This window comes from Mus caroli, unplaced genomic scaffold (assembly GCF_978045245.1).
Source record: "Mus caroli unplaced genomic scaffold, Mus_caroli_1 scaffold_17, whole genome shotgun sequence".
Classification (NCBI taxonomy): domain Eukaryota; kingdom Metazoa; phylum Chordata; class Mammalia; order Rodentia; family Muridae; genus Mus; species Mus caroli.
In genome coordinates this window covers 90,780,976-90,793,515 of record NW_028227272.1, presented here as the reverse complement: position 1 = coordinate 90,793,515, position 12,540 = coordinate 90,780,976, and the positions used below count along the sequence as shown (strand labels likewise).

At 49.3% G+C, this 12,540-nt stretch overlaps 1 protein-coding gene across 6 annotated transcripts in view; it reads right to left on the bottom strand.

The window, feature by feature from the left end:
• Dop1b (DOP1 leucine zipper like protein B) overlaps positions 1-12,540 on the bottom strand; it is a 117,212-nt gene that overhangs the window by 17,071 nt on the left and 87,601 nt on the right. For all 6 annotated transcript variants that reach the window (XR_015045668.1, XM_085832051.1, XM_085832054.1 and 3 more), the window contains one exon: positions 3,456-3,600. Coding sequence is in view for 5 of the 6 variants with exons in the window: in XM_085832051.1 (XP_085688177.1) it covers positions 3,456-3,600 (145 nt within the window). In the remaining variant the exon portion in view is untranslated. The remainder of the gene's footprint in view (positions 1-3,455; positions 3,601-12,540) is intronic.

Below are 12,540 nucleotides of genomic sequence, written 5' to 3'. Positions count from 1 at the left end.
TTGTACCCACATGGCAGCTCACAACCAGCCGTGACTACAGTTCTAGGAGATCCAATACCACCTCTGCCTTCTATGGGCACTTGACATACATGCAGACAAAACACCCACAACACAAAACAAACAAACTGTTGGGAGCTATTAAGACAACACAATTGTCCTGATCTCTGAATTAGGCCTCTCCCCCCCGAGAAGAAAAGGGGGTCAAAAGCGGGCCACCGACGCACTACTCCAAGAACAACCACAGATTGTTCCAGCCCTAAGTCAGCGCCAGATGTCCTGACCTCAAGATGTACCATGAGCCAAGTTCCTGCTTCCCCGTGTAGTCGCCAAAAGAAAAATTTCTGCTGCCCCATCCCTCCTGCTGAGGTGCATTTCTGCTGCCCCATTCCTCCTGCTGAGAAGTACTTCCCCTTTTGCTTGTGCATTTAAACCTTGGGCCTGGCTAATACAGTGGGACCTTGATGCTACTCAGACTGCTTCCCTTGTAGTTCCTGCACTTGGTGTCCATCTTTCTCTCCCCCCATTTGGTTCTCAGAAGAAGGTCCCCTCGAGACCCTCGAATAACTAGACCTGCTGGACAGGTCAACAAACCACAAAAGACTCTGGATTTCTAATACAGGCGTCTCAGCCTAAGCCTCCTCGGTTGAATGGCACCGGAGTCCAAACACAAGGTTGCCCTTAAGAACCTGCACACGCACATCGATGGAGGGAAATACCCACTCTTTCTCCAGCCATCACGGCCATTTGTTTATTACTGCTGAGTGCTGCTACGACGTTTGCTAATCCAGGCTTCCTGAGAAGCTCGAACACCATGGCCAGCTTCCCCAGTCTACGCCTTCCAGGAACTGAAAGGAGCCAGGTGCTGCCTTACCACAGGACTGTCCTCAGGTTGGATTTAATTACTGAGCAACAGACAGGCAACAACACTTAGCACAACAGTCACCACAGCTGCGGTGGGCCCACAGCTTAATCAGCACCCAAAGAGCGAGCCACAGCAACGCAGCTGGAGTGCACGGGTGTCGTGGTGGTGGGGTGTTCTCCTCCCCACCCCACCCCCCCGCAACCATCAGGGAGAGCATAATTATTGGCTTAAAGTAGCAAATGAAGGGTCTGGGAGAGAAAGTGCTTGTCATGCAATCATGAGGGCCAAGCTTGACCCAAGCATCATAAAAAAGATGGGCTGGGAGGCCAGGTCATGTGACCCTCAGTGCTGGGGAGAGAGAGGTAGATGTGGGTCATGTGACCCTCAGTGCTGGGGGGGGAGAGGTAGGTGTGGGTCATGTGACCCTCAGTGCTGGGGGGGGAGAGAGAGGTAGGTGTGGGTCATGTGACCCTCAGTTCTGGGGAGAGAGAGGTAGGGGCATCTCAGAAGCTCAGTGGCCAGCCAACTAGCCCAATCAGCAAGTTCAGGTCCCAGGGAAAATACCAGTCTTAAAAACAAAGCAGGCGGCAACTTCTGAAGAGCACCATGTGAGGCTGACCTCTCGACACTGCCCAGCTCCCTATCCCTCCTCATTCTGGGAAGAGAATTCCTGCTTGTGTGGCAGGGCATGCTATATGGCTCCACTCTTTTGAAACAAAAGTGTGTGCATGCCTGGCTGACTGCTGGGAATTCTTCCCACACCCCAACACACCCCTACACCACTCTGTCCTGCCATCTAGGTTCATTCTGGAGATTGCCAGAATGAATCAGACTGTCTACCTGGATCCCTAGGACCACACGGGTTGGGACTCAGATCAGTGCCTTGCTTAGCCATCCTCAGGGAAGCTGCTTCTTGCGGTAAAAGGGAACTACTCAGGGGACCCACGGCTGAGCAGTGTGACTCTGGAACACTCCATCCTAAATGGTGGCGTCTTCATCGACAACATCTTCAGAGACAACAGGAACTACGCACACCAGAGACGGGCAGCACAGGCCCAAGCAAGATGGGGTCTCAGCACCGAGGAGGAACTGAACACAACCTCCCTGCCCACCCAAACACAAGCTCTCCAGCTGATCGACGCTCCCGTGGGAAGGCTTGTTTTCTCCAGTGGAGTCTCCCCAGACCCCGCAGCATGTGGTCAATACAAAATGTACTCGCTAGTATTTTTGTAGGTCTCTGTCTTGGTGGAGGCTTTCTTTGGGCATTTTTTGTTCGTCTTACTATCCTTTTCTTGTATGTTTTCTGGCAATTTTGTGGTTTTCTGGCCTTTGTTTTTGTGTATTTATGTGTGCTTGTGTGTGTTTCTTGTGCTTTTTCTTTTTTTCATTCTGTTTTCTTGTTTGTTTGCCTGATGGTTTTAAAGAAAAGGGGAGGGGGGGAAGAAATAGATCTTGGAGTTGGGTGAGGTGGAAGGTGGGAGGAGTTGGGGGAGGGGACATGAAGAATATAGTCTGAAAATATTTTCAATCAAAAAAATATAAACATCAGGAGCAGGCGCAGTCAGTTAGTTACAGGCACATGGGTTCGGGAGATGGGGTGGGTAGTCGCCTGGGCCCAGGAACAGGCTAAAAGGCAGTGTGCTTGTCCACGAGCTGAGATGTGTGTATCCACTTTCCAGTGCCTCCTGATGCTCTTCTGAGGATAACTGAGACTGAAAACGGCGATGCGCTGATGGGTAATCACAGCCAGGCGCACTAACACCCTAACACCACTCCCTTCCCCACAGGGACTCAGCCTTTTTTTTTTTTTTTTTTTTTTTTTTTTTGGTTTTTCGAGACAGGGTTTCTCTGTGTAGCCCTGGCTGTCCTGGAACTCACCCTGTAGACCAGGCTGGCTTTGAACTCAGAAATCCGCCTGCCTCTGCCTCCCGAGTGCTGGGCTTAAAGGCGTGCGCCACCATGCCCAGCAGCCTTCTTCCCTTTGTGTGAGCTAGGACAATTGAACAAATACTGGACATGGTCAAAAGAATGGCGTGAACAAGGCTTTGGGGATGGGGAGGCTCCAGAAGAAAAGGCAGAGGGCCCTTTCCCTCAAGGGGCACTTTGTTCCCTGGATTGTTCTTGGAGGGGATTCTGTGCCTCCCGTGACAAACACATCGATTTATAGGACGTGTTTATTGATGTTGGCTATCCTATCGCAGCTATTGAACCCAGCCTGGGCAGTGTGCCCTAAATCAGGTTATCACCTTCTGTTCTGCTCTCCTGCTTACCCAGGTATAATCTATAGCACGTGCCAGGCAACTGTGTGTCAACTGGCATGTTTTGAGAAAGTTCTGGGGAAGGGCTGCTCTGTTAATATTTAGTATGTGCTTACTGGTGGGTTTGTTGTTGTTGTTGTTGTTGTTTTTAACAGGATTTTCTGAACTCCAACAACCTCCCTTGGGTCACTGCTTTCTCTGTTACACTTGTGTGTAACAGCGCACTGGAATGGAAGCATGGTTGTCCACAGCATTAGATTACAGTCTGCCCACTCTTTCAAGTCCTCAGAGCCTTGGCTGAAACAGGCGTTTCTTCCCACCCCTCCTCCACTTACTGTGCACGTCGTCCTCGGCATCCGACTCTTCCAGAGAGACCTGAGGTTGGGCTTTCACCTCCAGATTTCTGCTGAGCCAGCTTGTTTGTTCCAAGGAGGAGCCAGCGATGGTACCTACAGCTTCCAGGATTCTCTGAGTGATTTCCTGGAGAGCCAGCAGAAGCAAGACTTAGTTAAGGAGAAGAAAAGAGCCGGTGCATACCACTGTCTGACAGGTACAGGGCACAGGCCACCGCGTGAGTCACCGCGGCACCAGTAGACTTTCAATGAGCCACGCTGAGAGGCGAAAAGCAGCTGGGATGACAGATTTTAGTAACAGGTTCTCGACCTACAAATATCCAATATAAACATCAGCATTACACTCTGCAGCTGTCTCCTGCCCTAGCTGGCTTTGGACTCCTGTGGGTACTGTATGCTTACAACGACCAGGGCCTTCTCTCAGCACATGTTATTGTGGCTCTGCTCTCTACGAGCCAACGGGTAAAGTCTGCAGGACTGATGGGAAAGGCCAGCTTTCTGGTTCTCCTGTGTTGGGAGCTATTAAGACAACACAATTGTCCTGATCTCTGAATTGGGCCCCCCCCCCCGAGAAGAAAAGGGGGTCAAAAGCGGGCCACCGACGCACTGTTCCAAGAACAACCACAGATTGTTCCAGCCCTAAGTCAGCGCCAGATGTCCTGACTTCAAGATGTACCCTGATACCACCAAGTTCCTGCTTCCCCTGTGTAGTCGCCAAAAGAAAAATTTCTGCTGCCCCATCCCTCCTGCTGAGAAGTACTTCCCCTTTTGCTTGTACATTTAAGCCTTGAGCCTTGCTGAATACAGTGACACCTTGATGCTACTCAGACTGCTTCCCTTGTAGTTCCTGCACTTGGTTCTTTCTCTCCCCCCATTTGGTTCTTAGGAGAAGGTCCCCTCGAGACCCTCGAATAACTGGACCTGCTGGATGGGTCACTCCTGGATCGTGGTTCGTGCTGGTATGAACTAAACACTACAGGAAACCACTGTTACTAAGCTGCTGGACTTGAGACTTTACAAAGTTTTGTGGACTGCCAGGCCACACCAACAGTCAGCCGAGTCACTCATGCTGACTCCGTGTACACTGGCAGGGTGGTGACACTCCCTCTGCCTCGATCCTCACGTAGAAGCAAGACAACATGGACTATCCTGCTGCTGCCTGCCTGCCTCCACTCCCGAGAAGCAGAGCCAGTGGGGCAGATTTATCCTTTAGTCTTGTTCTCCTCAGCCTGTCTCTGTCTGCAGAACCCGTGGCCTCTGCTGAGCTCACCAGAACACTTACTACTTACTCTCTTTTATGGGATGAAGTATGGCCTTATTCTAGAATCACAATAGAGCCAGTCAAGATCTTTATAAACAGTGCTGCGTGCTGCTGTGCATGACTGAAACGCCAACACTTGGTAGGCAGGGAGGGGGAGAGTTCAGCCAGGGCTATACAGAGAGACTGTATCTTAAAACAAAGATATCGTTAAAATAAATTGCTGTAGTTTTGCTAATTGCATAACAAATACGCCTTTAAATAAGAAGAAACAAAATTAAATAAAGTAGGCTTGGACTGGGTGAGTGACCAGCCATTTACAATTAGGAGCACCATCAGAAGAGTCTGGCCAAGTTCTGGGCAAGAACAAACATGCAAACAGGAGGAGCTGGGTTCAAATCTCCAGAACCCATGGAGAGGGCTAGGCATGGTCAAAGCATGTCTGTGACCTCAGCACTGTTGGGGGTGGACGGGAGGATGGAAGGATCGTTGGGCTTTGCTGGAGGCCAGTCTAGCTCCAGGTTCAGTGTTCAGTGAGAGGCCATCTTAATGAGATAAGGCAACAGATTGACAGAGGAAGACACCCCCGTGTCCTCCTCTGGCCTTTGCATGTGTGTACATGGTCGATACATGTGAACATACCACACACACACACACACACACACACACACACACACACACACACAGGTCTGGGCAGGAACTGTAGGCATAACTAACTCAGTTGACAGAGTAGTTCACCAAGCCCCCTGGTTTGATTCCCAGGACTGCATAAAGCTAGGGGTGGTGGCACACCTGCAATCCTAGCTCTAGTAAGGTGGAGGCAGGAGGATAGAAGTTCAAAGTCATCCTCAGCTACACAGAGTTCACGGCCAGGCTGGAATACACCACACCTTGTCTCAAAGAAGAAGATTTCAGGGCTGGTGAGATGGCTCAGTGGGTAAGTGTGGTCTCCCCCCACCTGCTTGAACCTGCTTGCTCAAGGGTGGAGCTTCCTGCTCATTCCTCCTGCCATGCCTACTGCTGGACCCTGCCTTTGCTGCCTGGAGGCACACACATGTTCGTCCTGCTACTGGACCCTGAGTTACTTGGCGGGAAATCGGGTTCCCTCCCCCTTTCTTTATAACTGAGTGTCTGGAAATAGTAAAATTGAGCTTTGATCAGAATCTTGTCTTAGCTTCATTCTTTTCTCTCGCCGCCTAGCCCCTCTTCTCTTCCAGGTTTCCAAAATGCCTTTCCAGGCTAGAACCCAGGCTGTGATCTGCTGGCCGGACACAACAGGTAAGGGCACTGACTGCTCTTCCGAAGGTCCTGAGTTCAAATCCCAGCAACCACATGGTGGCTCACAACCATCCATAATGAGATCTGACGCCCTCTTCTGGGGTGTCTGAAGTCAGCTACAGTGAACTTATGTATAATAATAAATAAATAAATAAATAAATAAATAAATAAAGATTTTAGTTCACATAAGCAGCCTGAGTGGGCTTCCAGCACTTTGGCCACTGTTGCCAGGGAAGAGTGGCTGTCCACAGGGGACAGTGGACAGGGTTGTCCTTCCTTCCCTCAACAGTCATTTATTGCCAGCGTTGTGTCTTACCCAACATCTCTCTGGCTGTCAGGGAGTATATGAATGAGCAGAACAGCAGCTCTACTAAAGCTCAGACATCTTCAGAGGCACAGGAGACCCCACTGCCACCAAGAAAGAAACAGGCAGGGAGAGGGGGAGGCACCGGGCTCAGCTGGAGACAACCGCTTGCCTTTCCTGCCGACAGGAACTCTCAGCACCACAGATGAAACCAAGATTGCCCCAAGAGGCAATGCAGGTTATGCTACAGATCAGGTATCACAGATAAGGATGTCAGTAGTATAAATTAGCATATACTAACTGTGTGTACTTACTTAGTGCCAGCCAAAGTGACCTAAGAACGAGAGTTCCTAGAACCCGTGAGTGAAAATTCCTGAAAAGAAGCCGCGTCTGATGGTGAACAAAACTGCTGGAAGGACTTGCTGTATTTGCAGAGACTGACTGGCTGGTTGACATTTCAGTGCTGTAGAGAGCTTGGGATGATTTTGTAGGTTTAGAGGGTCATTACTTCCCTGCTGTGAAGGGGCTTTGCTGTAGTCTCAGTTGTTCACTGCTGTCCCAGCAGGTGCTGGCGTCCTTTCTATAGCCCACTAGACCTGCTTTCTGTATGTAAATATGGGGACAAGCCTTGTTTTTGTTTTAATCAGGAAGGGGAGAGGCTTTGGATGAATAAAGAGCTGGAGGGAGAACAGAGCAGAGCTGAGAGGTAAGAGAGAGACAGAGAGACAGAGACAGAGAGAGACAGAGAGGGAGAGAGAGAGAGAGAGAGAGAGAGAGAGAGAGAGAGAGAGAGAGAGAGAGAAGAAGAGGAGGAGGAGGAGGAAGAGGAGGAGGAGGAGGAAGAGGAGGAGGAAGAGGAGGAGGAGGAGGGGGAGGAGGAGGGGGGAAGGGGGAGGGGGAGAGAGGGGAGGAGAGGGAAGGGGAGGGAGCCCTCTGTGGCAGGAGAGTCGTTTGCATCTGGTTGGCTAGCTGTCCAGCAAAAAGGCTAACAGGCTTCTACTACACAGATGTCTCAGTATCTTTATTATTAAATAATAAAATGGGACCCACTAAAGCCCCCACAATATACAGGGCTAATTTTAGCTTCTGGAACAGCCACCCCTTGTCCAACTCTGTATCTGAACTAATACTTAGAACACTAGCGTCCACTAAACCAAGAGGTAGGAATGTCACCAGACAGCATCTTAGGCCTATGAACATAGCTCCCTCCATGTCTTCATGCCCGCCTTACTAATGCCTTGATTTATGACTCTGTTCTGTAAAACTAAAAACTCTGTGAAACTACTTCCACATTAGAACACAGAATTTGGGGTTACCTAAGTCTGTGTGGCCAGGCCAGGGGTCTCTTGAAATGGCTCCAGAATGAGCTCGTTCTTATTCCCTTTAAGATGAGAGCCGTGAACCAGGAGGTGGTGGTACATACCTTTAATCCCAGCACCACCAGGAGGCAGAGGCAGGGGGATCTCGGAGTTTGAGGCCAGCCTGGTCTACAGAGCAAGTTCCAGGATACCAGGACTACACAGAGAAACCCTGCTTTGAAAAACAAAACAATAACAACAAAGCCGGTGATCACTGCGGCATTTACACTGAAACCTCTCAGTCCAAAGCCTGGGCAGCCAAGGCTCCACAGACAGAAAAGAAGAGAAAGAGGCACAGACAGAATCGCCTGGGTTGGGCACGGTGGCTCCCTCCGCCTGTGATTTCAGCATTCAGGAGGCTGAACTGAGAAGACTGCCCAGAGAATGAGACTCCTCCGGACTACTCGGGAGACAGACAACCAAAACAATAGCAGCAGCACCTCCCAACAGTGCCCCATCCCCAAGACAAAAACCACACAAACAACCTGGGGCTTGTGCCCGGTATCTAAGGTACAATTATAAGTAACAAGCTGTGCACGGTGACAATGTGAATAGAGAGCACTAGTCACCCCACTCTGACAGTGAGGAGAACACTGGCCACCGCATGTCTCCATCTTGCTCTCTCTGGCTGACCATGAGACTCTATTTTTCCTCAAGGTGCCAGTGGATAAACATCTTTATGACAAGAAGCCCAGACCACACCTTCGCTAGGCCTGCTATGAGCATCTCCTGCCTACCCCTCAATGATTGCTCTGTGTAAACCTAGAGTGTTTGTTAGGGCTCTGGGGAGGGGCCTGGGGACACTGGAGCAGTGGACCAGTAGTTGAGCCTAGCTTGCTGGACCTTCTAGTAGTTTTCCTTTCTGTTGCTATGACCAAATATCTGAAAACAATGTAAGGCAGGGGGTGCAAGGGGGTGGGGCTGGGGGTGGGAGTGGGGGGTGTTGGTAATTCTGAAGTGATAATTCTTTCTCAGTGGGGGCCAGTTGGATATACTGCATTTACCCCAGGAAGCAGAGAGCAAACAGGAAGTGGGGGCTGGCTATAAAGCCTTAAGGCTCCATCAGTGACCTACTCCCTCCAGAGACTCCCACTCTTAATGGTTCCATATCTTTCCCCAGCAGAGCCACCAGCCAGGACCCTATGTTCAAGCACACCTGCGCGCGCACACACACACACACACACACACACACACACACACACACACACACAGGCAAGCACACATGCAGGAGCACATGGCTTCTGCCTGAAACTCTAGGAACACCACTCTAAGTAAGCAGTCATCCTGAAGGAAGCTGGAGAACACCCAGGTTATTTGCTAACAGTCACTGAAGCCAGAACTGCTTTCCCCTCCCATGCAGGAGGCCCTGGATTCAACCCCTTCCACCACACTGCAGCGCAAAAAACCAACCAAGTAAAAAACCAGTTACTCCATAGTGCTATGAGCAATCTCCTAACATTTCCATCTGCTATTATAGAGCCGTCTTTTCTAGTTTTGGCTTTCTGTGGTTTATCATGCTAGGAGCAAAGGAGGACCACCTCCAAAGCCCAAGCCCTGCCCTGTGCTAGGAGACTCATCTCAGTAACTGAGGCCCGTGGCTCAGTCTCGGGAGTGTTTGCTAGCTGTCATCAGTTCCTATCTGGGGGGAATCGATGTGTGTTCACACCTCCTCAGAAAAAGTGTCACTCGAAAGACTATATGTTAAATATAGACATAAACTGGATTCTAGAGGCTTGTAATTAAGTGCTGTTTATACTTTCCAATATATTTAAACTCAAGAAATATAATTTTGTTTGGTCTTCTTCCTTGTGCCCAGCCTAAAGTAGGACATATACATTCACTTAAAAGGCATGAAGAACACACAGGTGTGCCATCACTGACAACCTGAGCAGTTATAAAAGCTGTAAGCCGTACTGGGAGGTCTGTAAACTCATGTGTTAAGAGAAAGGATTTATATCTAATTTATAGCTAGCTATAAAAAAAAGGAGGGGACTATCTGTATTCTAAGAACAAAATTTATGCACATATAAGAAACCAGAATCTAGAACTTTATGCTTAGAACAAAGCTTTCTCTGATGGTCACGGCAGAGGCAGACAGTCTCCCCAGTGGGGTAACCACAGCCAGGCTATCCACACCCATGCCCCACTCATGGTCAGGCACACAGCCCCCTTTGAGCTCAGTGACTTGTTAGTACCTGTGGGGAGGAGCCAGGTCAGTAGGAACAGGAGGGGGAAGAGAGGGTATTGGGAACTGAGTTCTATCAAAAGAGCCTATGAAATATCAAAGAAAAATATTTAAAAACATAAAAACTGGCCTTCTCTTAATAAAACACACTTTCTCTCTCCCTCTCTCTCTCTGTCTCTCTCATCCCATTGTATTTTATAACAATTTGGGTTCCCCACAAGAAGAGCAAGTGTTCTTGGCCGCTGACCCAATACTCTTAAATGTATTCTGAGGGAATGGAGCTTTGTGAACTGATGATCCCCGAAAAAAGGTAGCACCCTTTGTTAGCCACTGAGGGCTGTAGAGACTAGGAATGCTGCAGACGCAGAGCTGAGGGCTCTATGAACTGCCTTTAGTTCAGTATCAGAATCCATCTCCACACCTCCAGCTGACTTAACATCCTTTCAACAATCAGGCCAAACCCAGAGCCGCTAAAGACACCATGTGACAGGCTCTCACCTTAGGAGAGCTTGGCTTGCCTCACCTGCTTCCCGGGCTCCCACTGACTTCTGAGTGTGCCTTGCTCTATGGACATCGGTCACAGCAACCCAAACCTGTGCCTCGGGCCATGGCCACTCATATTTGGCTCAGAATAAACTCTAATTCCCTTTGAAGCAGGAGCTGTGTTTTGCACTGGCTGCTTGTTTTAGAGTAATTTAAATTTTAACTATGCCCTGTCTATATTCCACAGGAGTGTAACTTTGTTCTATGATGCTGCCACTTTAGGCGGACTCCAGGGAAACTCCAGGGCCACCTCTGAGCCATCTCTCCAGCTCCCCAAACTGTCTTCTTTGAATCCCAGACAGTGGTAGGTGTCACAGCCAAGCACTACTGGTGGAGGGCTCCACGGCAGCTCCATCCCAACTTGCAGGCTGCTACCCTGCCTTCCTGGAAAGCAAGAAGAAAACCTGCAACAGGGGGGCTGGTGAGATGGCTCAGTGGGTGAGAGCACCCAACTGCTCTTCCAGAGGTCCAGAGTTCAAATCCCAGCAACCACATGGTGGCTCACAACCATCTGTAACGAGATCTGACTCCCTCTTCTGGAGTGTCTGAAGACAGCTATAGTGTACTTACATATAATAAATAAATAAATAAATAAATAAATAACCCAAACAAGCCTGCAACCAATAAATAAATAAAAAACCCAAACAAGCCTGCAACCTCCAGGCAAGGAGTGTTTGAATGGCTGTGCTAACCGGTCTCTGCTTAAACTCCGTTGAGGAGTAGCCTGACGCTCAACAACAGGTTCTGGGAGTTTGTGTTAATGTGCTTTGCCCTCTGTCCCCTCACACAGAACAACTCAGAACCCGTTAGGTCATTGTTTGGTTCCTTAGTCTTCCTTCATCTGGAAAAGCTGCTCCCACGGCGGGCCTGCTGGAACACTATAACAAAATGTTGCCTGCTTAAGCCCAATAGGAGCTTTAAGATTTATTTATTTTTATTTTAGGGTGCTTTGTCTGCAAGTATGCCTGTGCACCAAATGTATGCAGTACCACTGGAGTCCACTGGAGGGCGCCAGATCCTCTGGAGTTGGAGTTACAGATGGTTGTGGGTCACCATGTGGGTGCTGGGAACCGACCCCTTGTCCTCTGCAAGAGCAGCTGGTGCTCGTAATCACTGAGACATCTCTCAAGCCTCAACTAAGAGGCGAAAGCAGGAAGATCAGAAAGCTATTCTGGGAAACTCAGCAAGAGTAAGAATTTTGAAGTGACTTGGTATACAGCTCAGGAGTCCTGGCTGGTCCCCAGCTGCACAGAAACAGTGAGACCAGCCTGGGCTGGCGGCCTAGGCCTATGACCCAAGCCCCGAGGAGACTGAGGCAGGAAGACTCTGAGTCTAAAGCTAACCTGAGCTACACAGCAAGACCATTTCTCAGAAAACAGGGGCCAGGGGGAAAGAGAACCAGATCAGATGTCCATCAACAGACAGGTGGGAAAATGCGGTAAAAATTGTAGCTATAAGGAAAAATAAATGAATCTTCTTTTGCAGGAAGATTGAGGCAACTGGAAATCATCATGTTAGCAAAATAAGACAAATAATGTGAACTTTCTATCTGTATGTATGCAACTATGTGTGTATATGTAGGCATGAATGTGCATGTGTGTGTATATGTGTCATGAAGCCAGAATTAGGTTGTAAGAGAGTTAGACACAATCCTAAGGGAGGTGGGAGATGGAGAGGATGAGGGTAGGACAGGGCAGGGGTTCCTCCATCTTACATGTGAGTGTGACAGGGCAGGACAAAGCAGGGGTTCCTCTATCTTGTATTGTTGCTCAGGCCATATCAGGTTTAACTAGAATTTGATCTCCTTGATGGAGAATCCTGTGGAAAACTGCCCAACTCTACTCCAGGACCAGAGGCCAAGATGTCCCCAGCTAACTTACCTTAGCTGCTCTTTAACTGCTTGCTTCTGCAAACCTCCCCTGCAGCTGCAGAGGGAGACAACAGGATGTAACTTTTGCCTTTAAAAGCTCCTTGGTCAGGCTGGAGAGATGGCTCAGCAGTTAAGAGCACTGACTGCTCTTCCAGAGGTCCTGAGTCAATTCCCAGCAACCACATGGTGGCTCACAACCGTCTGTAATGGGGTCTGATGCCCTCTTCTGGTGTGTCTGAAGGCAGCTACAGTGTACTCATCATATATATAA